Raw genomic sequence first — 27976 nt, forward strand, 5'->3', positions numbered from 1 at the left:
GTGGTTGAAAAACGAGTTTAATGACTCCAACATAAGTGTATGTAAACTACCGACTTCAACTTTATGTAAAGACAAGATTAAATCAAGAATAGTCTGATTGGTGACAATATTAGCCTATCACTTGTAAATTCTATATTATCACTTGTGAACAATGCCCAGCATAAGGCAAGAAATTATGCCTTTTTTTGTGACTTTTTAGAATTATAGTCGCACATCTCATATAGCCTAGCCCATAGGCCTATATGTTTTGATACGGTTTGTATCACAACTAAAGTGCCAAATAACTTCTTAAAAATACAAGGGGTGTAGAGTCTAACTGGCATACATAAGTAACGAGTACCTTTCAAGTTTGGGGAAGATAATTTTCCCCATAAAAATGCACCTTTATAATAAAAGCATTAAATGTATATTCGCATTTACGGTAACTTTTGATAAAGGTGTTTTCCTGCTAATGGAACATTTGTGTTTATAGCCTACTGCCATGTGGGCATTGCTGTGTTATAATGTGAAGAAACAGCCTAATAGTTGATCAACATTTAAAGCTAAACGTTCTGATCTGCTGCGTTAGCCACATTGCGTAAAAATATTTTGGGATGCTAGTGTTTGTATTAATTTGGGATCTATCGCATCCCACAACTGTCCCAGACTATGTTTGGAATATTTATTTCTCGCACAGGTCAAATCTTGTACTATGGGGGATAGTAGATTGACATTGGCTAGTGCTTTTGCTGTTCGTTAGCCCTACTCAGCTTGCTGGCTACCCGAAAAGTAAATGTGGACAGTTATTTCAATATCTTCACTATGTACCTCAGGATTAGATAAGGATGCGCGCAGTTGCGTCCCCGATGTGTCTGTCTTCACTTGTAGCCTGTGAGAAAGGCCTGATCCCGTGATGGAGAGCCATGTGAGTGAGAGGTGCTTCGGAGCATGCCGCACTCAGGGAGAAGAGCACAATGCAGCACTCCGGTCCAAGGACACAACGGCCACTGGCCGCAAAAGTCATGTATTTTTTTGGGGGTGCATTACGGTCACACAAAGAGATGCTGCCGTGAAATTCGAGGCATTATCAAGTACTTGCCAAAATGTGAATGAGAGACTGATAAAGTGTGTGCAGCCTGCGCAACAAAACTCATGCCTTTCAAGCGACTTTTTTCAAATGATCATTAGAGTCGCATCATGCAGCCTTACAATGTATTAAAAATCTAAACATAGAGACCAACGTTTGTAGAACAACTTAAGTTACATGAATAACTCTTAATTAAGCATATAGGAGTACATACACTACCAGTCCAAAGTTTTAGAACATCTACTCATTCAAGGGCCAGATCAGGACCAAACATAAGGACTACTCGGAGTATGCTATTCTGTTCTTCTGAAATAGACTTAAATAATGGATCTTTTGTGAAGATGTAGGCTATATTACATGGATTTATTCGACTTTTTAAAATGTAGCTGTTCCAAAGGTCTGCATCAGTGTATGTGGAAGCCAGGAGATGCTAAATGTGTTTATGTTAATTAACGTCAATTACCGTGAGACCAACAGATATTTTCGTGACTGCCACAACCCTAGTCTTACTTCACATAACCATCTAGTCCTGACTGCATGGTTAGGCTGTGGAGCTGTGGTTCCCTGGACAGCCCACTACTATAGCTCTGCCAGTAAAAAACTATTTTAGTGGGTTTTGCTAGAGTTGCAGTGAGTTTACCACTTATCTGGTCTTAATTAGGGCTGCATGAAAATGTGCAGTGTGGAACAAGGATGAGGATTGACTACTGACTGACTGAACCCAATTGTGTGTGTAAAGGACATCACTTTTAATTTAATCTAAAATCCCCAACAACCATGAGCGATGTTAAAACGGTTATTTGTGCACACATGAGAACAGTTAGCGTAATTATCACAGGAATAGTCTAAGTTCGGCCTTTGGACCGTTGCGGGACAGTTTTCCCAAAGCTGGAAAGATCAGAACACAGACCAGGAAGTGAAGCTCCACAAAACCACAGGTCGGTTCCTTGAGGTGTGAGCGTGGGGGAGTAAGTCCTTGGGTCCCGAGAGAGTAAGTCCTTGGATGGAGAGTAAGTCCTTGGGTCCCGAGAGAGGGGGAACGGGGGTGTGCAGGGGTGCAGGAAGGATGCAAGGGGGAGAACATACAACAGCGCTGAGGTTTTCAAAGAAAGGCAAAAAAGGGGGCGGGCTGCGGCTGAGTTAATGTCACTTTGGAGAGAACAGGGCTTGTTTTGGTTTCAGAGTGTGATGGTCTTACAGTCAGTGGGATCGCTCAGAGTTTCCATGACTCTTCCACTAGCCTGAATTAATAACAATGAAACATTGCCCAACAGCATCTATGTCATGTTTGGGCAGAACGTAAGGAGTCACTGGGGACATTAGCCCACACAAACACACACACACGCACACACATACATACACACACACACCCACACACACACAAACACACACATACAGCACACACCCACACCAAACACACACAGCACACACACGCACCACATACACAAACACACACACACACACACACACACACACACACACACACACACACACACACACACACACACACACACACACACACACACACACACACACACACACACACACACACAGCCTCACACTCCAAAGCAAACAAACACACTGTGCTCATGGTGATCAAACAGGGGTGATCTTATTTCCTGGCAGGATGTGGAGAAGGACCTCACGCACAGTTTGGACACTCACTTTCTCAATGTGAAGGCGTAATAAGGTTTGGTTGAGCAATGCTGGTCACCACGGTCCCAGTCAGCTTACACAGTGACATAGCTAGACTTTCCATTCTATGTCTCTAAAGTAGCAACCACTTTGACAGATACACAAGCATGAAGAGATGTCTCCCCCTACCTTACAAGTAGTAGAGCCTTAGTTTTATTATTACTTTTATTTTATGCATAATGTACTGAGTCATTGTAATTGTCTGTACCCTGGGGACTTTTATTTTGAAAGCAATATTATGTCCATAGACACCAGTGGAGGTAGTGTAAACTATCTACAGTCAGAAATACAGTTTACAGAAGCATGCACTTTGATTGACAGGTGTCCTTGCTTACCTTTATACCCGAGGACAGCAACAGCGATGGTGAGTAGCGTGCACAGCACGTAGAGCAGTGCTATGGAGGTCTTCAGTGCCCACTCATTCTTACACTTAGTACACTGGGTACCCTCCTGGATACCTACACAAGGGAGAGAAATGCAGATGAATAACAATGTGTATGTAAAAACATATTAAAATGAGTTCTCGACAGCATCATAGTTAGTTTGTTCACACTATTCAAACTGTAACCATACACACACACACACACACACACACACACACACACACACACACACACACACACACACACACACGCAACAGGTGGCCCGCCGACAAAAACAGGCCCCCAAGTGGGGGAGGTATTCCCACAAAAGAAATGAGATATTTGATCATGTCTCAATGTAATCAAGGTATACAACTATTGTTATTTTCAAATACAATGTATTTTTGGAATTGTGGCCAGTTGTGGCCAATTTGCAGTGTACAAATTATAATAATTATTTTCCAGCCCCCAGACAATTCACTCCAACAAAAAACAGCCTGCGGCTGAATCTAGTTGACTACTCTTGCCATAGGAAGTGAAAGGATTTTAAGTGCCTTTAAACGGTGTATGGTAGTAGGTGCCAGGCACACCGGTTTGTGTCAAGAACTGTAACAATGCTGGGTTTTTCACGCTCAAAAGTTTCCCGTGTGTATCAAGAATGGTCCACCACCCAAGGGACATCCAGCCAACTTGACACAACTGTGGGAAGCATTGGAGTCAACATGGGCCAGCATCCCTGTGGAATGCTTTCTACACCTTGTAGAGTGCAACTCAATATTAGGAAGGTGTTCTTAATGTTTTATACACTCAGTGTATATTCAATATATTATATCCTATGACTGGATATCCTGCATCTCTGCACTCTACCTAGGGGTGAGTCCCAAATGGCACCTATTCCCTATATAGTGCAAGTGCACTACTTTTGACCAGAGTCCTATGAGCTCTATGGGCCCTCGTCAAAAGTAGGGCGCTATAAGGGATTAGGGTGCATTGGGGTATATTATGGCTCAGGTGGCTACAGAGTCGGGCTATGTGGAGACAGCAGAGAGCCTGGTCAAAGCGTGGCCTGGCTGGCCCTATGTGGGCTGAGGTCTGGGGTTCTCCAGGCCCTGGGTCTGAATCTCCAGGTGCCCACATCTGGACAAACAGCCTGGAGGCCACATTAAAGGGCCCAGTTGTTCCCTGAGGCCCCGGGCAGTGAGGGGGCGAGGGACACCATAACAAGACCCCCCCAAACTGTTTACACTGTGCCACAGGCTTATTTTCCTGAGAAAGCCTTCACTTGGCAGACTCTATGACACACACACACATCATGCATAAATTCACACACACACACACACACACACACACCACACACACACACACACACACACACACACACACACACACACACACACACACACACACACACACACACACACACACACACACACACACACACACACACACACACACTCCTCATAATGAAACATAAACAAACAGTTCCTGGATTCAATAATCAACATCAGTATGTAGGAGTATTCAAACCAGGGACATTCAAGTGCCTCCAACCATCGGGGAAAGTCATGGAGGACTGTTGGCATTCTCTTACATTTTCCTGGAATATTTCTTTCCAAGGATATCTTTCCTGACAGATGAGTGCCGAGATCCACAGTGCTGACGGGAACACAGCTGCATTGCATTTGAATTCAGGAAGTGGGTGAAAAAAAGAAAGGTCCTGCGTTTCATGTACCTGAAATAAAACGTATTTGCATGCCCAGCTCAAGGAAAGCCACTTCCAACATTTCCATGGCAACACAAAGATGGCCTGTGCCAATGCAATCTTTGTGTTAAAACTTCTTGACCTATGGCTAATAAATGCCAATAGGGCTTGCTGTCTCATGTAGATTATGATAATTCATTATATAAGTGATAATGCCCGAGAAGCCGTTGTTTGGAGGATATATTGGCACGGTTGTTGTTAGGCCCAAGACCCCGTGCCAATATATCCTCCAAACAACAGCTTCTCGGGCATTATTACTTTTCTACAACAGGTTAACAACATATTCAAATAAGGATTGACATATTTTCATAAAACAATGTTACTTTGATGAATTTATTCATACTATTTCATCTTTCCACGAGATATAGTCACAACACAAATCTAGGGTTGCTACCCAAGCCGGCTGGTCGTTCGTTCTATCTGTTCATTTGCCAGAGACCCGACCCAGTCGTTTTGTTCTAATTCTATGGATGCCACCCAGTCATTCATTCTAAATGTTTCATTTCATGATAGCTGGCAATGTTCTTATCCCTTGCTTGCTAACACAGCCACGTCCAACAGTGCAGTCAGAATAACAGCGAAAGGAGCTGCATTTGCGTTTGTTTAAGCTGTTTTCTAGTGATTTTTTGGGGATACATCCATAACAATGAGCTAATGATGCGCGATTTCACCTGGCATAAAACATTTGCTCTATCGCCAGGACACACAGCTAACATAATCACTTCAAACTGAAGCTGCATTTCGTGTTTTTCCTTTGACATTTCTTTGTATATATCCATAAAAATGATGCTGATTCACGATTTCGCCTGGCAGAGAAAAGCTGCCAGCCTGTCTGTCTCGTCCTGACTCCTGACACGTTCATTACCATAGGACAGCTGGAGATCACATTTCAATATTCAGACAATATTGAAAATGTCAGTTGCAAATCTCCGTTGTTGAATACCAAATGCTAGTCTAAACAAAATGGAAGATAATGTCTAGATGCTTTTTACATTGTATATCTAGTAAATAAATGACCTGGCTGAGCTGATGAGACAGTGGATTGTGCAGTATCAGATGGAACAGAGTAAATAGGCATTTCAACGTCATGGATTTAACCAATGGTAATTTGTGGAATAGACACCGGCTGGAATGCAGTTTTAACCAAATAGCATTCAGGATTAGACCCACCCGTTGTATAAAGCCTAATAATTTCCTTTATAGAAAAGCATTGGTGTAGAATAGACTCTGGCACTCAAGTTCTCTGGCACCAAATAGATTTTCTAATTGGCTAAAGTTATCCCTTGCTAGCTATACTGCTCTTCAACTGCATGGGTGGCGACTCAAGTGCTCTGGCACCGAATGTGGCACCACAAATGTGGCACCACTCAAGTGCTCTCGCCACCCATGCAGTTGAAGAGCAGTATAGCTAGCGAGGGATAACTTTAGCCAATTAGAAAATACTGAAGTGATCAGCTAGTCAGGTTGCTCTGCTGCTATAGGGCCGCAGTGGGACTTTGGCCAGGATACCGAGGTTAACAGGCCTCCTCTTTCTATAGCTGTCCTGGGACCTGTAATGATCATTGGGAAGCAGACCTCAGTTTAACACCCTTTCCAGCTGGAAGATGCATTCTGTCTACTCAGCCAAGTCAAAGTGAAAAGGAGATTTACCGGAAGGAGTGTTGAGGCATGGAGCTGCCAAGAATATCTCTTAATATCACTGTGCCGGTTCTTTGTGTGCAGCCAGTCATACAGAATCACCTCAGACAGGCCTTATAGCAGCTGACCAAAGTATTGGTCGGTGAGATGTATTGGCCAGTGACAAAGCTCCTCTTCAATTTGCCTCTGTGCATGGATCATTGTAGAACATGGCAATGGTCATTCAGTTTGTAGCCGTTAGGGCTAAACACAATGGATTTCAAAGCTTCAAGAACATTTATAACGACTGACATGTGTTTGGAGTGCAAACCCAATGCCGGCTTTCACTGCTAAAAAAGAACATGACAACATACATCACTTCTAAGTAATCAAAAAGACTTGGGCCAGAAACTGCAGACCTATCTAAATATGTTGACAGATATTTTATAAATCTATTGTGCTAAAAGTAAATCAAAACACTATAAAAGGAATGTTTTACAATACACAGACAAGGCGTTCTAACTCTGTCATCATTAGAGAATGTCGACAGGATCAACTAAGCTCTCAGGGTTAGCTGTCCAAGTATCCAAAATGGAGGACAGCTGTCAAAACACAAACATGGCCGCCACCAACGACAAACAACAACAAAGCAAACCCGCTACCCCCTCCATTTCCTGCACTTTCCCCCCTCCCTCCCATTGATGGTCAGATATAGAGTCAAGGGGGCAGACTGGGTCGGAGGTTTCAGATGAAGCAGCTGTTCTGTTGGACCTGTGTTCTTTCTCAGTCCAGAGACCGTCTCAGTCCACGGTCATGATCCATATGTCATGGCTTAATTGTTTGTCTCCCAGTGGGTGACTTCCTGGATGGGCCCTGGGGTCTGGCAACAGGACAACAGACACAGACCCATAGGGCTCTATATCACTGGGAAAGCATCTGCATGTTTACTACTATAGGCGCCTGGGATACATACAAGGCCTCTAGATTCTCTGCTTGATTAAAGTAATAGCCATCTGACATATGGACATTGGACAATTCAAACAAACCAAGTGAAACATAAACTGTCTGTTCTCATATCAGATCAGAGAAGAAAATCCTCAAAACAGACCGCAACACTGAGGACAGAACCTCTGGATAGCTGATACTATTTAGACATTGAGGTTTGGGTGTATTGGACTGCAGCTAAATGTCTTCTAGTCTATGCATATCTGGACTGAAGACTTAACATGAACTGACAATTTTCTCTGTGAAAATCATTCTTAGACTGGTCTGTGATTATAAACATTTCCGAGGAAGGATCTGAGAGAAATCAGAGCAGACTCCAGAGAAATGGAGACAAGAGTGAAATCGGTGCTTCCTTGTTCACAGTTTAACGATAATGTGTTGTCTATATGTGGAGTTTCATGGTTCCTTCAGACTGGCTGCTGCTCATTCAACTGGACAATGGTTTGTCGTCACTTCCCTCAGCTGCGAGGTCAAACCTAGTTTAGCCTGGCCAACCACAACCACAAAACAACCAACATCTAAGATACTGAGACAATGCTGAGACCACAGGCTGACAAAAACACTTTTACTGCTCGTAGCAAAACACAATGTTGCTCCAAACACAAATAACTTCCATAACAAGTAATGAACAACCATCGCTTTTCAAAACTACAGTAAGTGGTTTTCCTGGTCGTGGACGTTTGGGATGAACAATGTATGCTATTGAGTTGATATGACATCCTGACAATGTCTACCTTGATCACATTGGATTACGCTGTTATGTCCCAGAGCTTTCTCTTTGACCAATGTTTGGTACATATACTGGAACTGTATCCTACCCAAGCCTCATCAACTTGTTCTCTTCTTCAAACTGACCATTAAAGGGGCACTCTGGGATTTTAAAAACATCAAACTGGTGAGGTGGTATTATTAACTTAACTGTCCAAAAATAGATCTACCAATCACATATTTCCCCTTTAATTCTTGCCCAGAAGGGTAAACGGGTGTCCATGGCGCAAACGTCCGAGCAGAACTGATACGGCCTTGCTCATTAGAAGACAGTGTTTATTTACAGTAAATATGAGGAGGAAGCTATAGTAACCGATGAGAACAGAGTGCTGTGAGCTGAGGTCAGTCCGAGAGTGTTCTGGAACTGTGCCCTGCCTAAAACACACTCAACCCTTTCCAGGAATCAGCGCAAATCAGCTCCAAGAAAGCAACCATTGCATTGTTATGTGAAAGTGAATTTCTGGTTCTCTATTTGAGAAATAGACTAGTTCAGGATAGACTCAGGAAGACAATGGACAGTCATGGATAACCTCGTTGTGCCAAAAATACCAAAATGGTGTAATTTAAAAAACAGCACAATATGGTTGGATGTTAAATTTGTTTTTGTAACTCATGCTAAACGCTGGACTTCTTTAAAGAAGGTTTAAAATATCTGAAATCCTGCAGCCCATTTGTGGCTCGTTACTCCAAATAGAAATTAGAAGTTTAATAAGATCATTTGATATACTGTAAAACAAGCCAAGATCTTTTTACAATTTCGAAGGGGAGGATGGCTCAATGAATGACTCATACGCAGCTCTGATTTCCTCAATAGCATAAAGAAGTAGTACAAAGTAGGAGACAAAGTGTGTGTGTGTCCGTCCATGTGTGTGTGTACAAGTGGGCGTGCGTGCTTACAGTATGCGTATGTATCTGTGTGTGAAAGAATAAACATGAATAAATGGCTTACACCAATGTTAAATCCTGTCATTAAATGAAAATGCAATAAAAGACTCAGCCAATGTATCAGTCTGTGACTGACTGGGAGGTATCACTGGGGTTGGCACAGCAGAGACTCAGCTCTGCTTCCCATTACCAGGATGCTGCTCTGTGGGCAGGGGGAGGTGACCCACCGTGCCTTAGGTTTATGCCCAGGCTCCAAACTGAGCCTTCAAGCTAAATGAGCTTAATGTGCTCAAAATACAATTCAGTCCAGCTCTCCCTACTACAGGGGAGGTCCTGGCAGTACGGCCTGCCTAATGACGGATTGTTTAACAACTTGAATTGAATGTGATCCAAAACATGCCCCCTGTGTTCACTTAGTTTCTACCTGTGAATTACGTAATACATAGGGAGTGGAGAAACCAAGTGGCCAGAGGGCTCTGAGTTCATGCGGTGTCTCTTGGGGGCCCTAGGAAACTGACACCATCTCTGACATCATGTGTGGCCTGATTTAGGCTCCATCTCTTTTATTGCATGTGATGGAAACTATTCGCATCTGCCACACGAGACAGGCGGACATGATGCGAGCGGTTATGTGTGGAGAGGATGGAGGGAGGGAGGGAGGGATTGACATACAGACGATGAGGGAAGAGAAAGAATTGGACAGGGAGAGAAATGGGGAATGAGAAATGTGGAGAGGGAGGATAGAGTGGAACAGAGAGGGAGGAACATGGAGAGAGGTGGAGAGAAAGCAGAGCGGCTGTAGCAGTGACAGTAAAGAACACAGACAGTAACTCCTGCCAAGCCAAAGGACAGTATGAGGAGCCAAGCAGGAAGCGTGACAACGTGTGACACTGTGACAGAAAGCTTAGGAGAGTCTGAGATAGGGATCTGCCACGTCCCCTTAGATGAACCCACTGCTCCTCCTACCAACCCACAAAGCCATTCTATCACATATCTACTGGTTTCTACTGGTCACATACTGATCTACTGGTCTCTACTGGTCACATACTGGTCTCTACTGGTCTAATGGTCTCTACTAGTCCACACTGGTCATATACTGGTCTTTATTGGTCTACTGATCACTTACTAGTCGCTACTGGTCCCTACTGGTCACATACTGGTGTACTGGTCTCTACTGGTCACCTACTGGTCTATACTGGTTTCTACTGGTCACATACTGGTTTCTTCTGGTCTCTACTGTTTACCTACTCGTCTCTAATGGTCAACTACTGGTCTCTTCTGGTTTCTACTGTTTACCTACTGGTCTCTACTGGTCACATACTGGTTTACTGGTTTATACTGGTCTCTACTGGTCTCCACTAGTAACCTAATGGTCTCTACTGGTTTCTACTGGTCACATATCGGTCTCTACTGGTCTCTACTGTTTACCTACTGGTCTCTATGGGTCACGTACTGGTTTACTGATTTATAATGGTCACGTACCGGCATATACCTGTCTCTACTGGTTATCTAAGAGGATCCTCAAATGTTGGGATATGACCAAAAAATACATACTCACAATCATTCAAATGCCTACATTCCACCATACTTCATGTTCCCATACGCCAAGCTTACATTCTCCCATGCTATTTCCCTGGTTCTGTTCTCATAAAGGGAGTCAGGTACATGTCTTTTACATGCTGCAATAATTTGTCAATCTCCCAGACAACCTTCTCTGATCTCCTGAGTAATGTCAAACAGGTAAAGGGAGTGTAGGGGACAGAAACATATCTGGGCTGCTCAATCTCCCTCACAGAAAAAAAATTTGCGAGAGAAAGAGAGAGAGAAATATAAATGGTGCCTCTACTGTAGATATAAAGTTGGTCAAATTCTTCACTCTTTACCATGCCTAATTACCCAGTAGAGGTAAATAAACATCTACAAAATGGTTCTCAGATGAGTTCATTAAGCCATGCAGGCAGGGAGGGCAGGCAAGCAGGAAGGCATGCAAGGAGGCAGGCAGGCAGAGAGGAAGGGAGGCAGGCAGTAGTATATACTGGGTTCCTGCTTAGCCAACCCCCTCCCCACCCCCAACCCCATCAGAGGCCCTCCCTGGGTCTGTACAGACTCAACTTTTTGCAGCAGTTACAAAAACAGGTCATCTTTCCATAAAACTACATCAACAAAGGTGTGGAGTGAGGGGGTGGAAAGGCCCCTTTCAGCTTTGGGATTTGAGATCCAAGGAATGACTATACTATAATGATGCTGTGTGTGTGTGTGTGTGGTGTGTGTGTGTGTGTGTGTGTGTGTGTGTGCGTGCGTGCGTGCGTGCGTGCGTGCGTGCGTGATATTAAACTCCTGTCACCATCACTGGTAGGAGTTTAATATCATACTCTCTAAGAAACATAAATACCTAACATTAGCAGAAAGAACGAGTGGAAGTAGTGTTGATGACTATAACATGACATAGCCAGAGGTAACATGGACTGAAGCAAGGAAACTTGCCATGAATGTCAACAGAAAAGTTAAGAAGTCCTTGGCTTAGCCTAAAAAAACGTCTTGCCATACAACTGTGGTCTAAAAAGACGTCTGCTAAACGACAAAACATGTAAAATGTATATGTCCACACTTGATTCAGCATCTTCTTTAAATAAAGGCCTAGATAGAAAAAGCTCAATCTGAAAAAGTGAGAATCACTTAAAGTCATCGTTTTCAACAGTAATATTTGGCAGAAATGTCTCTTTCCCCTTCTCTTTCGTAACCATCACACTGAGTTCCAAAGCCTTCCTGCAGTGTCTCTATGCTTCCCTTAGTGTTGTTGTAATGCTTGGAACCGGGTCTATGTCTCTGCCTCTTTAAAATTGACTCATCTCATTGGTCTCCGTCCCCTTGGGTCTCATCTCGTACTGGGTCCTTCAAGGGCCAATCAAAATTAACCGAGATGCCACAAAGACCCCAAGTGACGATAGAGAAAAGCCAGAATGTCAAACAGAAACAAACAAGCTAAATGTAACTAGAAAGGAAAGAAAACAAACAAGAGGACATTTTTCCTCTGATGCACACAGCTGGAACAATAAACCATGACCTGGTATTTGAGGCATGACATTTTCTGACTGGCTCCTTTTGTTGTCGATGTTGGACCTTCTGTAATGGCTACACTAGGAATAGCACCTTCCAGTGTGCTCTCTCCCTCCTCTGTTTCTCTTGCTCTCGGTCTCTCTCTCTCTCATTCTCTCTGTCTCCTCCTCTCCTAACTACCTGCCCCTCTCCTGACAGTAACCATGGCAGTATCCAGAGGCCTTGTTAGCCATGAACTATGCGCTCTGTGTCCAACAGTTCACGTTTACTTCCTAATACACCATAAACAAGACGCCGGTGGTCGTAAAGCATGTTTTATTGAGTAGCGCAAATAAACTCCCCCCTGTGCAAGATGACAGCATTCACATGTCCAGGCTGAGGTCATACCTCATAAAGAGGAAACGCTTGCTACTCTCTCTCCCAGCCCTCCTGACCCAACCCCACTCAATCTTAGTCCCGGTCCAACTCTAGACCCACTGTTACACTGTGAGTCTATCTATCATGGAGCACGTTCTATTCCACCATGGTTGCACCCCAAATGGCCTATGGGTCGTGGTCAAAAGCCGTGCGCTACATAGGGAATAGAGGGTCCCATTTGGGACACAGCCCATGAAAATGGCATACACAATCTTTCACTGCCCCAGTCAAACCCAACACTCATTACATGAATGGTTATGTCATAAGGTAATTAAATGGGTGAGTGTTTGACTTTAAGACATGTACAGTATGTGCGTGACCCATTGATTGCATGGTGTGCGTGTAAAATGCGGTGGTACAGGGAAATGGATGGAGAATAAACTCCTAACACAGCTCTGCCAGAAGTGATTTAACTTCAGAAAGAGCCATGAGATTCTACTTAAATCACCCCGGTCACACACACACACATTCACACATGCATGCACACGCACAAACACGCACACATTTTGGGGGGTATTTTCTTAAAACTGCATTATTGGTTAAGGGCTTGTAAGCAAGCATTTCACTGTTGTATTCGGCGCATGTGACAAATAAAATTTGATTTGATTTGATTTGACATGCACACACACACAGACAGACACACACACACACACACACGCTGCAGTGGATAGTAGCCATTTTATGGGCTCCTGACCAATTCTGCTAATTTGTGTATTTTTTTACGCTGATCTTAACTGTTTTTGTACATAATGTCTCCCCCATCATTTCCTATGAACGAAAACAGCTTCTGGACATCAGAACAATGATCAGTAAACTCGATTTGAATTAACATTTCTACTTCAAAGAGTTGGCAGCTCTGGATGTTCTGCTTACTCCAGACCAGGCCCTAATCCATGTGACTTGAAAGAGGAAGCAGCGGCGAACGAGAGGCAGGTGAAGCGGCACCCTGACGAGACTACCTCGGCAAGCAAATAAACTGCCATTGCCCTCTGTTCTATTGGCGAACGTGCAGTCACTGGAGAACAAACTAGATGAGCTCCGTTTGAGACTATCCTATCAACGGGACCTGAAAAACTGTAATATTCTATATTTCTCAGAGTCGTGGTTGAACGAGGACATGGATAATATACATCTAGCTGGTTTTCTATGCATCGTCAAGACCGGACAGCAGACGTGGGTAAGACAAAGGGAGGAGGTTGTGTCTCTCTGTTAACAACAGCTGGTGAGCAATCTCTAATTTGATTAGATTTTTTTCTTTAACCTTTATTTAACTACTGTTAAGAAAGTCTTGAGTTTTTGCTTGCCTGAGTTAGAATACTTCATGATAAACTGCAGACCACACTATTTACCAAGAGAGTTTTCATCTATATTTTCGTAGCTGTCTATTTACCACTACAACCGATGCTGGCACGTGGCCAGTGATTTTAATACAGGGAAACTAAAAATCCGTTTTACCAACATGTAACCTGTGCAACTAGAGGCGACAAAACTCTAGATCACTTTAACTCCACACACAGAAACACATACAAGGCCATTCCTCGCCCTCCCTTAGACAAATCAGACCATAATTCTATCCTCCTGCTTCCTGCTTACAAGCAAACATTCAAAAAGGAAGTACCAGTGAAGCGCTCAGTACGGAACTGGTCCGATGAAGCAGATGCTAAGCTACATGAATGTTTCACTGTTTTCATCTGCTAACATTCAGGAGTTTACCACATCAGTCACCGGCTTCATTAATAAAAGCATTGGCGATGACGTCCCCATAGTGACCGTACAGATACAGTTGAAGTCGGAAGTTTACATACACCTTAGCCAAATACATTTAAACTCAGTTTTTCACAATTCCTGACATCTAATCCTTTTAAAAATTCCCTGTCTTAGGTCAGTTAGGATCACCACTTTATTTTAAGAATGTGAAATGTCAGAATAATAGTAGAGAGAATGATTTATTTCAGGTTTTATTCATTTCATCACATTCCCAGTGGGTCAGAAGTTTGCATACACTCAATTAGTATTTGGTAGCATTGCCTTTATATTGTTCAACTTGGGTCAAACGTTTTGGGTTGCCTTCCACAAGCTTCCCACAATAAGTTGGGTAAAGTTTGTCCCATTCCTCCTGACAGAGCTGGTGTAACTGAGTCAGGTTTGCAGGCCTCCTTGCTCGCACACGCTTTTTCAGTTCTGCTCACAAATTTTCTTTAGGATTGAGGTCAGAGCTTTGTGATGGCCACTCCAATATCTTGACTTTGTTGTCCTTAAGCCAATTTGCCACAACTTTGGAAGTATGCTTGGTGTCATTGTCCATTTGGAAGACCCATTTGCGACCAAGCTTTAACTTCCTGACTGATGTCTTGAGATGTTGTGTCATTATATCTACATCGTTTTTCTGCTTCATGATGCCATCTATTTTGTGAAGTGCACCAGCCCCTCCTGCTGCAAAGCACCCCCACAACATGATGCTGCCACCCCCGTGCTTCATGGTTGGGAAGGTGTTCTTTGGCTTGCAAGCCTCCTCCATTTTCCTCCAAACATAATGATGGTCATTATGGCCAAACAGTTCAATTTTTGTTTCATAAGACCATTCGGCATTTCTCCAAAAAGTATGATCTTTGTCCCCATGTGCAGTTGCAAACCGTAGTCTGTTTTTTTTTATGGTGGCATTGGATCAGTGGCTTCTTCTTTGCTGAGCGGCCTTTCAGGTTATGTTGATATAGGACTCATTTTACTGTGGATATAGATACTTTTGTACATGTTTCCTCCAGCATCTTCTTTGATGTTGTTCTGGGATTGATTTGCACTTTTCGCACCAAAGTACGTTCATCTCTAGGAGACAAAATGCGTCTCCTTCCTGAGCGGTATGATGGCTGCGTGGTCCCATGGTGTTTATACTTGCGTACTTGTCACGTCCTGACCAGCAGAGGGAGTAATTGTATTAGTTTTGGTCAGGACGTGGCAGTGGGTTTGTGTTTTGTATGTATTTCTACGTTCTATCTAGTTTAGTTTTTCTATGTTTAGGTTTGGGTGTTGGACTCTCAATTGGAGGCAGGTGTTTCTAGTTGCCTCTGATTGAGAGTCCTATATATAGGTGTGTGTTTGGTTTGGGTTTTTGTGGGTAGTTGATTTTGCACTGCTGTATGTAAGTACTTAGCCTGTAAAACTGTCGGTCTGTCGTTCGCTTTTGTTTATTGTTTTTCCGTGTTCACGTTTATTTAATAAATTATCATGATGAACACGCAACCCGCTGCGTATTGGTCCACCTTTTCTGACAGTGATATTAACAGATCGTCAGATGAAGGAGAAGACTGTTACAGTACTATTGTTTGTACAGATGAACGTGGTACCTTCAGCATTTGGAAATTGCTCCCAAGGATGAACCAGAATTGTGTAGGTCTACAATCTTTTTTCTGAGGTCTTGGCTGATTTATTTTGATTTTCCCATGATGTCAAGCAGAGGCACTGAGTTTGAAGCTAGGCCTTGAAATACATCCACATGTACACCTCCAATTGACTCAAATGATGTCAATTAGCCTATCAAAAGCTTCTAAAGCCATGACATCATTTTCTGGAATTTTACAAGCTGTTTAAAGGCACAGTCAACTCAGTGTAATTAAACTTCTGACACACTGGAATTGTGATACAGTAAATTATAAGTGAAATAATCTGTCTGTAAACAATTGTTGGAAGAATTACTTGTGTCATGCACAAAGTAGATGTCCTAACCGACTTGCCAAACCTATAGTTTGTTAACAAGAAATGTGTGGAGTGGTTAAAAAACGAGTTTTAATGACTCCAACCTAAGTGTATGTAAACTTTCGACTTCAACTGTATACCCCAGCCAGAATTCATGGATTACTGGTAACATCCGCACTGAGCTAAAGGCTAGAGCTGCCGCTTTCAATAATTTGGACGCTTAAAAGAAATCCCGCTACGACATCTGACGAGCCACCAAACAGGCAAAGCATCAATACAGGACTAAGATCGAATCTTATAATGCCGGCTCTGACACTCGATGGATGTGGCAGGGCTTGCTAACTATCACGGATTACAAAGGGAAACCCAGCCGCGAGTTGCCCAGCAACGCAAGTCTCCCAGACGAGCTAAATGCCTTCTATGCTCTCTTCAAGGCAAGCAAAACTGAACCGTGCATGAGAGCACCAGTTGTTCCGGATGATTGTGTGATGTGTAGTCGATGTGAGTAAGACCTTTAAACAGGTTAACATTCACATACGGAATACCAGGACGCGTACTCAGTGCATGAGCTGACCAGCTTGTAAAAGACTCCAGTCACCCAAGCCATAGACTGTTCTCTCTGCTACCGAACAGCAAGCAGAACCAGTGCACCAAGACTGGAACCAACAGGAACCTGAACATCTTCTACCCCCAAGCCATAAGACTGCTAAACAAGACTACTAATCAAATGGCTACCTGGACTACGTGCATTGGCCCTTTTTTGCACTGCACTCTACCCACACACTCACACATACTTACACTGACAGTTTTCTACACTCCAGCCAAAACAGCTCCAACAACGTAATGTCAACATATACAGGCACTGTGTACTGTACAGTCGATGTATTGTTCTGAAAGACTGTAACATAGTCCAAAAACACATGTGCAGGTAAAACTTCCCTTTCATGTCAAAAAGGGTGCACCAAATTACAGTGCGCCACACAAAGTTATCCAAACAAAAGGACCAAGCACATATGTCCTTGACGACGGAAAGACATGGAATGCGTTGCATCTCTCTCTGTGTCCTGAGCAGGCCACGCTATAAAACGGTGCTGCTGATCCCCAAGTGTCCTTGCACTCACAACAGATTATTCAAAAGGAGAGTCAGAAGATGCCCGGCTCGGCTAAAGGACTACATTCAGTAAAACCTGAAAGATTGTGAGTACAGTAATTGACTGCTAAAGTGTCAATGTGATATTCTGATGCTACTGTCGTTATGGTTACTATAGTGTGCGTTTTAACAGTGTTATTATTCTGTGCTTTGTATAAAAATAACTGTTAACTTGAAGAATTGTGGAATGCTTTAGTTGGGTTATTCTGAGAGAGAGCTTTACTTTCACAAGAGGGAAATGTGTTGTGTTCTGCTGCTCTACCCACGTTTACCACTAGAGACATACAGGTATTTTATTCTACGTATTCTGACACAGAACGGAAGTACAACGAGAACAGGATTTCAGATAGGGAGAAGAAGAGTATGCATGTGCTGATGATCTATGCTGTGATGGAGTGATGAGCTTGCCGAGTAATCTTACCCTTAATTATACCCATTGTGAATTCATGTTACTGAGCCTACTACACGACAGTCTGCTTCAATGTTGCAGATGCTCAATGTTTATGCCAGCAGCATACCACCCTGCATCCCGCTGCTGGCTTGTTTCTGAAGCTAAGCAGGGTTGGTTCTGTTTGGTCCATGGATGGAAGACCAGATGCTGCTGGAAGTGGTGTTGGAGGGCCAGTAGGAGGCAGTGATTGGGGAGATTTCCCTGTGTAGGGTGCTGTTTTTTGGATGGGATGATAAACAGGTGTCCTGGCTCTCCGTGGTCACTAAAGATTGCATGGCACTTATTCTAAGAGTAGGGGTGTTAACCTCGGTGTTCTTGATAAATTCCCAATCTGGCCCTCATATGGTCACTTAATCATCCCCAGCTTACAATTGGCTGCTTTATCCTTACTCCTGTAACTATTCCCCAGGCTGTTGCTGTAAATGAGAATGTGCTCTGTCAACTTACCTGGTAAAATAAAAAATGTGGGGGCCAGATAGAACCATGAGGCCATAAAAGTGTTGAGCAGATTCTTGGGCTAGTTCATAGGAAGCAGGTTGAGAAAGTCACAATGGACCAACTCTTTTACTGCCCAGGCTAACACACATCAGCCAAAGTCATCACTACCTTGGCCATATCGTTCAGTAACAGAGCCATATGGAGAGCTGACCTAATATACCTCTTTTACTATGGCATCACTGTAGTCATGTCCTCACAGCTTAGCCAATTACAGACAACTTCCTGCTTCTGGCAGCATCCCAAATGGCACCCCTATTCCCTTTATAGTGCACTACTTTTGAACTGGGCAATGAGCAGAGGCTTGCATTCCCATGTGACCTCATGTTCTTTTACTTTACTCTCCCACTATGGTGTTGGTTGTGGTTTGGTTTTGATGGTTTCTGGTCAATCTGAAAGAGGACACTTTTTGATTTGGGGGTTTAAGGTTAGGTTGTAATAAGTAGCTCTGTCATTCAGTGGAATAATGACTTTTACACAATATTGTGGTTTGCATAGTGACACTAAAACCAGTGTGGTCTGTATTATTGGTTGGATCAATACTGTAGCTTCTCAAGTGGTTTATGTCGTTTTCAGTCAAATGTCTCTTTAGGCAATGCATAAACCAGAAATAAATAATTGTGTTTCAGTGTCTCTTGGTGTGAAAGTAAGGAAGTGAGATTCATTCAATGGCATATAAGTGGTATTAAATTCTTACCTCTAAAGAGGCAAAGAAACTTCCATTATAAACACAGCGTTGCCTTGGACACAAATGACATCCGAAAGATTAAAAACCAGATTAGAATAACTCCTGAGTTGTGAGTGGGAGTACAATTCCACACAGACACATTTGAGTGACAGGAAACCACATGGACGATGATATATGACCAAAATATATGTTTTTCTCCCAAATCCTGAGAAATGTACAACTTCAACAGATGAACATGCAAAGGAAAGCAGGCATGGCCATAAAAGTGATGGCTGCATTCTGAGGGCTCCAACAATAGAGTCTGTCTCCTGTCTGCCTTGCTGTATCGTGGGTGATGGAAGTTTGATAGAGTTGCTCTGGGTGGCCTACCACATCTGTGGCTGGAAGCGAGGGAGTGGCCTGTCAGTTGCCATGACAGCAAGCCATCCACTGCAGCTAGTTGGACAGGAAGAGCATCTGCACGAAGGGATTCCAAAACCTGCGCAGACAGACAAACGCCATTCTGGAGAGTGGTAAGCTCTCTGCCGTCAAACATTTGTTTAACCAATTAGAGACAAGGGATTCAGAGCAGACATCTGACTGTCAGACATTTGGGCTTATGATCTGCCAAGTATATACCACTTACTGGAACAAACTCTAATCAACAACAGACAAAATGGTATTAAAATTAGATCCCACACTACGGAGTAGTCTGGTATCCGTGAGGACCTATAAATAGTCTTACAAACAATGTCCAAGCCTTGTGTATACAGTCCAGGGAAATGACCTTTTAGGATAACAATTGCTGAAAAAGACGGAACAAAACTAACCTCACAAATCTGTGAAGTGGAGAGCTGCTCTACGTGCGTAAGGGGTCTTCTCCTATCCAATGACAAAGCCGATGAGGCCTGACCAGACTGGGCTCTCTTGTTGTTGAGGCTGGCATGGTTGAGTTATGGTCAGAGTCTTACAAGTGGTTGACCACGTTAGTGTGAGGTCCAGATGTTGAGAGCTCTGACTAAAACGAGGAAAACAATCCCAACTCATGCCAAACTTTCTGACTTATGCCAACTCTTATTATGAAAATTGTGTTTCCTGTCATCATTGCTGTAAACCCACCCTTTTGCATTAGCAGTGGTGGGATAAGCAGATTAAGCAAAAGTAGGTATACTGGGTTCAGAAAAATGCCCTCGAAAATAAAATATAACACCACATTCTATGCGTCTCAGTCTTGGCAACGTCTGAAAATGTGATAGTCATTATGGGTTTGACTGGGATTTGGACCAGAATGCATCTGTTCTCCACTACAGCTCCGCTTTTCTAAACCAGGAAGCAGTAGGTTGATCTTGGCAGCTGGCTGGGTCAATTTCTTTCTTTCATTAAAATTTCAGACTTCCAAAAACAGACTCAGGATTTTTATTGGTAGGCTATGCTAAACGAGTAGAAATTAGAATCCCCAAATTCATCATTAACATGCGTGGGGTTTAGGGAGCCTGGGGTCTCTAGAACTTTCAAAACAAACACACACATACGTACGCACTCACACACAGACACACAACCCCAACACACACACCTTTAGCATGAAATCCTTTTAAAGAGGCATGGTTCTCCCCAGTACAGCAAGCGTGGTCTCTGGAACAAATTACTGCCTGCTTGCCAAGTGTAATATGCTCCTTTTCATAGGAGATCTTAAAGGTACACAGGTGGCCTGGCATGGACTCTACTTAGTCTGTTATTTTAAAGTTCATATTTGACCAGAGAAAAACCTTTAAAAATGCTCTCAAGAGGAGGCCATTTTGAACCTAACTCAAACATGAGAAAGTCTACTACAGCAAAAACGTGGGTCAGCCCAAGGACATGGTGGGGATATTATGGTGTGTTATGTGTGTGTGTGGAGGTTGGTGGGAGGAGAGATTAGGAAAACGGAGATTATACATTTTGGTAACAACAAAAAAAAACAAGGTTGAAAGGTTTTCAGAGATGTGGCACCCTTTTTCGTCCAACACAAATGGAAGCCAAAAGCATTGGCGAAAAAGAGAAGCTTCTTCCTCTCCGTCAGAATTAAACAGTAAATATTGTGAATTTAGGCGTCAAAGTGGGGGTTTGGAACACGGGTGAACAGTGATGTTTTTGCCAGGGTAACACGTGCATGTGCTTAAACCTTATTTTCATTTCATTCTGCAATTCAGTGACTCTGGTTCACCTGTGTGTGAGGAAAAACAGCCTCCCACTACACACGCATGCACACGCACAAACACACACGCCTGAGGAGGCTGGTGGGAGGAGCTATAGGAGGACAGGCTCATTGTAATGGCTGGAATGGAATAAATGGAACAAAGTCAAGCATGTGGTTGTGTATCAGTATCAAACATATGGAAACCACATGCTTGACTTTGTTCCATTTATTCCATTCCAGCCATTACAATGAGCCTGTCCGCCTATAGCTCCTCCCACCAGCCTCCTCAGGCGTGTGTGTGTGCGCACATGCTTGCGTGCGTGCATGTGTGTGTGTCTAGTGGGAGGCTGTTTTTCCTCACACACAGGTGAACCAGAGTCACTGATATATTGAATTGCAGAATGAAATGAAAATAAGGTTTAAGCACCACACATGTGTTACTCTGGCAAAAACATCACTGTTCATCCGTGTTCCAAACCCCCACTTTGACGCCTAAATTCACAATATTTACTGCAAGAATATGAACAACATTTTATAGGTTGCTTTATTGCATGGTTGTGCAATATTTTCGTAATGCAATGAACATAAATAGAATAAAGCCATTTCCAAGCTGCCTGAATAGAACCAAAGTACAATTAAACTGTATTACAGGCCAAAAGCATGCAAACGAAAAGAGAAAGGAAACAATAGAGAGGGAGAGAAAACGAACACGTCCCTCTCCCTCTACTCCTTATATAGCCCAAACAAACCTCGCAAATGCAGAAAAGGTGGTAAGCACATTTAAGACATTCCTTCATAACAATAATGGGTAAACAAAATCAATCATAGGCTCTTAACAGAGAGAGAGCAATATGGGGACTGGGGTGTGTTACTGCAACACCACAACTTCCGCAACAGAAGAGCCACATAAAAGTGCATTTCACTCCTTCATAGTGTTGCCTAACACGACATAGCATCAGCAGATAATTAATGACACAGCTTAATTAATTGAGATCAGTGGGAAAGATCCAGTGGCATACTATGTCTCATTCAATGTCAATGTCATTTGATATTGAATTAACTTCTATTCCCGACCTCACCAAGCATGGGGCTGGGACACTCATAAACGTTCTGTGGTGGGTGAGGATAGGAAGAGGGTGAGTCAGAGGGGTGAGGCTGGGTAGGGGGAGGGTTGCGTGAGGTGCGTCCCATGCCAGCCAAACCCATTGGAGCGAAACCACCAGTATGGCTTGTTATGCTGCTGCTGCTGACAAAGCTGGGCCCGGAACCCGACTACAGCACCACACCACACCGCTCTCCTGGAATATACCTGGCCGTGCCAACCGGGAGTGAAACCATAACAAGTGCAGGAAACTGATCAGTACACTCTGGGTTTAACGCCGTCAGCAGGATGCCTGGCCTGACTTCTCAAACCAAGATGTTTGAGAGAAGCAGAAGAGGTCTGCATCAAAATGGCGCTCTAGTCCCTTTATAGTGCACTAGATAGGGAATAGGGTGCCATTTGGGACTCAACTGAAGAGGAACCCTCCAACCTTAAGCCTCAGATCTCAGGAGTCCACCCACCATGACAAAAATGACTTATCTACATGTGCTCCTCTGACTGTTCCAAGCCTCTACCTGGACTGGAGAGACAGAGCTCACTCATCCACATCACTAACTGACAGCAGAAGATATGAAGGTAATGATGCTCAGGTTGGTGGTTGAAGTCCAAGATGGCTGACGGCTCCTCAGGCCTATGACAGATCCTCCTTTATTCCAGCTTTAAAAGAGTCTGTGAGGGTTCAGCCGAACAACAGAGTCCATTTATTTCCCTCCTTCTAATGACCTTCCTATGTCAACCCCCCCCCCCACACAGAAAAAATTTGACGTCAGAAACTTTGGGGACTGGGGAGGTCATGTTGAGAGACTGATGGGAATACAAGACTGATGGCGAGACTGATGGGAATACCATATGAATTCACTCAGCCCATATGTGCGTGTGTGAGAGGAAGAGAGAGAGGAAGAGAGAGAGAGGAAGAGAGAGAGAGAGAGAGAGAGAGAGAGAAAAGACGGCAAAAGGAGAAACAGTGAAACAGGACTATATCTGTTGAATATGTATCTGTGCCACAGGCCATATCCTCTCAGCTTCTTCTGACACAGAGAGAAAGAGAGTTAAAATGGTGACTCCACACATATGTCACCAATTGGGTCAAGACTTCACCAAAAGCACATAAACACATTTCAACATGTGGTTACAAAGTGTTAGTAGGACATGTGTTGATATTACACCTTCTAGCTTTCAATACCACGATCCCAAGTTCTTCATGCCGGAAAGAACACCAGAGGTAAGCCTGAGTTCACTCTGCTTTGTCTCACTCTGAAAATACAGCCATCTTGTCCTGAGAGAGTTAGGATATGCTGAGAAAAAGAAGAAAAAGTGTTTGGCCCGATGCTCTGCGAATTCTCTACCTGCCTTACGGATCAGCCAGCTTTTCATAAAAACATTGGGACTACTAGCACCAGCCGCTGTCTGGAATTCCCAAGCGAGGTTAAACGGAAGGACATACTGGAGCAGGAACGTCTGATAAACAACTTGAGACAGACGAGCTAAACAAAAGGGACGGAAGAACTTTCATAACCATCCGTTTAATTTTCAGTAAGACATCGTATTGTAAAATAACCACTAAAACTGTCACATCTACATGACACTAATAGTCGAGATCAGGATTGTCCTAAAATAACATGTTACCCACATTTCCCATATTTACAGTAACACCACCCCTCATCCCCACCTCTGGTCCTACAATTTTGAGGACATTGTCCCAAGTTTCACCAGTGCAGCAGTGGAAACACCCTATTTAGGTATTTTTGGGGCTAGTGTAGACAGTTTAGACAGTGTAGACCAAGAATCATAGCTGAAATCACAAAACTCTGTGTCTTTCGGCCAAACACCGGGGTAAAGTCTTATAGTGGAAATGCGGTAAAATGCCCTATGCTGGTTGAGACACCTCGACAACCCTCTCCATTGAGTCTCCATGGTGGCATCTCTACACAGGGGGCACTGGTTCCATGTAGCAGTGAACAAGCCTTTTCATTAAAACACATTGCACTACGGGGCATTAATACTAAACCTAGGCATAGAGCAAAATAAATGGTTCATAGTTCAAAGGTTACAAATGTTGCACTTAAAAAAACAAGGCTATACACTTTGTTATGATCCTCACACAGATAGTTCTGTTGCACAATAACAACTCCAGAGTGAGGAGGCGGGGCCAATAAGAGCAGAGCAGGCCAGGCCAACAGCTGCCATTGTCTGCGTCTGAAATAGAACCCTATTCCCTTTCATGGGGCTCTGGTGAAAAGGAGTGCACTATATAGGGTGCCATTTGGAACGCAAGCCCATGAGTGGAGGGCTGGCCGCTAGCGGCGCAGGGTACTCACACGAAGACAAACAGGACGCTTCCTCTCGGGTGACACTGTGATGAGAGAGATTGTGGTAAAGCACAGTTTGAGTTTGTCTCCGCTGGTGCTGGGGTAAACATCGGGGACCACTCCCTCCATCCCTTCATCCCTCCATCCTTACTGATGGACCAAGTCATTCTGGATTGGAGTAACTCTCTCCAGAGAGAGAGAGAGAGAGAGTGACAGAGAAGCTCCCAAATCCGTCCTTGGATCAGCAGTACAATGGTGCAGTACTCTCGCTCTCTCGTTCTCTCGTTCTCCATCACCGGGGGTGTGTTTCTGTCTTTCCCATTTCTTCTCGTTCCCTCTCTCGCTTTGTCTTTATATGTATGTGAGTTTGAGAGTGAGAGTGTGTAAGTATCTGTGTGTGTATGCATGTCTATCAGTGAATGAGTGTATGTGTTTATGAACTGGTGACCTCCTGACCCCATCAAGCTGTGAGTGCTGCTTTTGGTACGGGCTAAACAGCAAAGGCTGTCACCCAGAAAAAGCTGTTATGTTTAACCCCGCACTCTCCCAAAGGCAGTGAGTAGACACAGCTCATACTGCCTTGTGTCTGTCCTGACATGTAAACAATGGCTACATAACAGCTGATCCTCAACACGGGGGCCCCTCAGGGGTGCGTGCTCAGTCCCCTCCTGTACTCCCTGTTCACCCACGACTGCATGGCCAGGCACGACTCCAGCTCCATCATTAAGTTTGCAGACGACACAGCAGTGGGGGGCCTGATCACCGACAACAACGAGACAGCCTATAGGGAGGAGGTCAGAGACCTGGCCGTGTGGTGCCAGGACAACAACCTCTCCCTCAACATAACCAAGACTAAGGAGATGATTGTGGACTACAGGAAAAGGAGGACCGAGCACGCCCCCATTCTCATCGACGGGGCTGTAGTGGAGCAGGTTGAGAGCTTCAAGTTCCTTGGTGTCCACATCAGCAACAAACTAAAAGGGTCCAAACACACCAAAACAGTCGTGAAGAGGGCACGACAAAGCCTATTCCCCCTCAGGAAACTAAAAAGATTTGGCATGGGTCCTCAGATCCTCAAAAGGTTCTACAGCTGCAACATCGAGAGCATCCTGACTGGTTGTTTCACTGCCCAGTATGGCAACTGCTCAGCCTCCAACCACAAGGCACTACAGAGAGTAGTGCGTACGGCCCAGAATATCACTGGGGCTGAGCTGCCTGCCATCCAGGACTTCTACACCAGGCGGTGTCAGAGGAAGGACATAAAAATGGTCAAAGACCCCAGCCACCCCAGTCATAGACTGTTCTCTCTACTACCGCATGGCAAGCGGTACCGGAGCGCCAAGTCTAAGACCAAAAGGCTTCTCAACAGTTTTTACCCCCAAGCCATAAGACTTCTGAACAGGTAATCAAATGGCTACCCGGACTATTTGCATTGTGTCTTTGTAACTGTTGTTTTAATTTATTTACTTATCTATTGTTCACCTAATACCTTTTTTAACTTAAAAATTGCACTATTGGTTAGAGCCTGTAAGTAAGCATTTCACTGTAAGGTCTACTTACACCTGTTGTATTCGGCGCATGTGACAAATAAAATTTGATTTGCTTTGATTTACATCGCAAAAGAGACCCTACAGTATTCCCTATATAATGGCACTGCTTTTGACCAAGGCCCATCAAGAATATGGCACCATTTAGTACCCATGCAAAGTATTACTTGATGGTGATGAGAAAGATTGATATTTATCTCAGTTGGGTGTGGGAGTAAAGAGAGTGAAGAGAGTTGTGTTGTACTCACCGAACCGCTTGTATCCAAAAGACTGTACTTCCTCCTCGTCTGCAAAATCGTCTGTGGGAATAACAACAGATACACGTGTGTTAGAATGAGGTCCAGAGAAAAATCACACACTAGTACGGCAACAAATGAACAGTGTATACTCCATTGGTTCCAGAACAAATGCAATCGATATTTATCTAGAATATAGTGCCGCAGTCACACACTGAAATCCACAGCATGGAGTAATAAGCGTGTCATGAAACCTTCGTACACTGTATGTCTGCATCCCAAATGACAGCCTATTCTGTGTATATTGCATTACTTTTGGCCAGTCCTATGAGGAATAGGGTACCATTTGGGAAGCAGCCTATACGTATATCAACTCCCCAGCCACCATAGTTAACGATGCCTCATTGTACTGCAGGAGGAGTGAGTACCCCACCCCCACCTCAGCAGAGGTCAGGACAGAATGTTCTCCCAACAACTGTTCTGTTACTACTCTGGCTGAGAGACCTTATTATATAAATCAAGCCTTTAAAGCCTCAACTATCATACAAAATAAATCGCAAGATCCTGAAGGGACTGTTTCCATAATTATTGGCACCCTTGATGAAGATGAACAAAATAATGTATAAAACAAATAATACAAATACTAGGGAAATTATATTATTTTATACTAATACAATTGCTCAGAGAAATAGATTTTGTTTTACAAGTAATAAAAAAAATCTAAAAAAGATAGGTGTCAAAATTATTGGCACCCTGTTTTCAATTCTCTAGCACCCTCCTGTGCGAGGATAAAGACACTGAGCCTTTTTCTAAAAATGATTCATGAGATTGGAGTACATGTTGGGGGGGATCTTAGACCATTCCTTCATACAGAATCTTTCCAGATCCTTGATATCCTTCATCCGCTCTTATGGACTGCCCTCTTCAATTCAAATCACAAACCACATGTTTTCAATGGGGTTCAAGTCCGGAGACTTAGACGGCCATTGCAAAATGTTTATTTTGTGGTCAATTAACCATTTAGCTCTATTTCCATGTCATCTGACCATAGCACCTCCTGGAGTTTGATAAACGCATTGGCACTCGGATTGGAACGCACACCAGTAGAAGGTTTGGCATCGAAAAACAGAAGCATATGCAGAAAAGTACCTCATACCTACAGTTAAATATGGAGGTGGATCTTTGATGTTATGGGGCTATTTTGCTTCCACTGGTCCTGGGGCCCCTGTTAAGGTCAACGGCATCATGAACTTTACCATGTACCAGGACATTTTAGCCAAAAACCTGGTTGCCTCTGCCAGAAGGCTGATACTTGGCCGCAAGTGGATTTTCCAGCAAGACAATAACCCCAAGCACTAATCAAAATCCACAAAGAAATGGTTATTTGACGACAAAAATCAACATTAGGGTTCTGGTCAAATGTAGTGCACTATAGCGAATAGGGTGCCATTTGAGACACAGCCTAGGCAACCAAATGGATACAGGACACCAACAGGCATTTGTGGCAGCCAGGACACTA

The 27976-nt window shown here is 43.6% G+C and overlaps 1 protein-coding gene across 1 annotated transcript in view; it reads right to left on the reverse strand.

Annotated features, from left to right (window-relative positions):
• Window positions 1-27976, reverse strand: part of LOC106578704 (collectin-12) — a 51167-nt gene that overhangs the window by 17389 nt on the left and 5802 nt on the right. Inside the window, exons 2-3 of the mRNA XM_014157822.3 lie at window positions 26470-26520; window positions 3097-3219 (exon numbers count right to left, since the gene is read on the reverse strand). Of these exons, the coding sequence (XP_014013297.1) occupies window positions 3097-3219; window positions 26470-26520 (174 nt within the window). The remainder of the gene's footprint in view (window positions 1-3096; window positions 3220-26469; window positions 26521-27976) is intronic.

The sequence above is a fragment of the Salmo salar genome, chromosome 19, assembly GCF_965601325.2.
Source record: "Salmo salar chromosome 19, fSalSal1, whole genome shotgun sequence".
In the NCBI taxonomy this organism is placed as follows: Eukaryota; Metazoa; Chordata; class Actinopteri; order Salmoniformes; family Salmonidae; genus Salmo; species Salmo salar.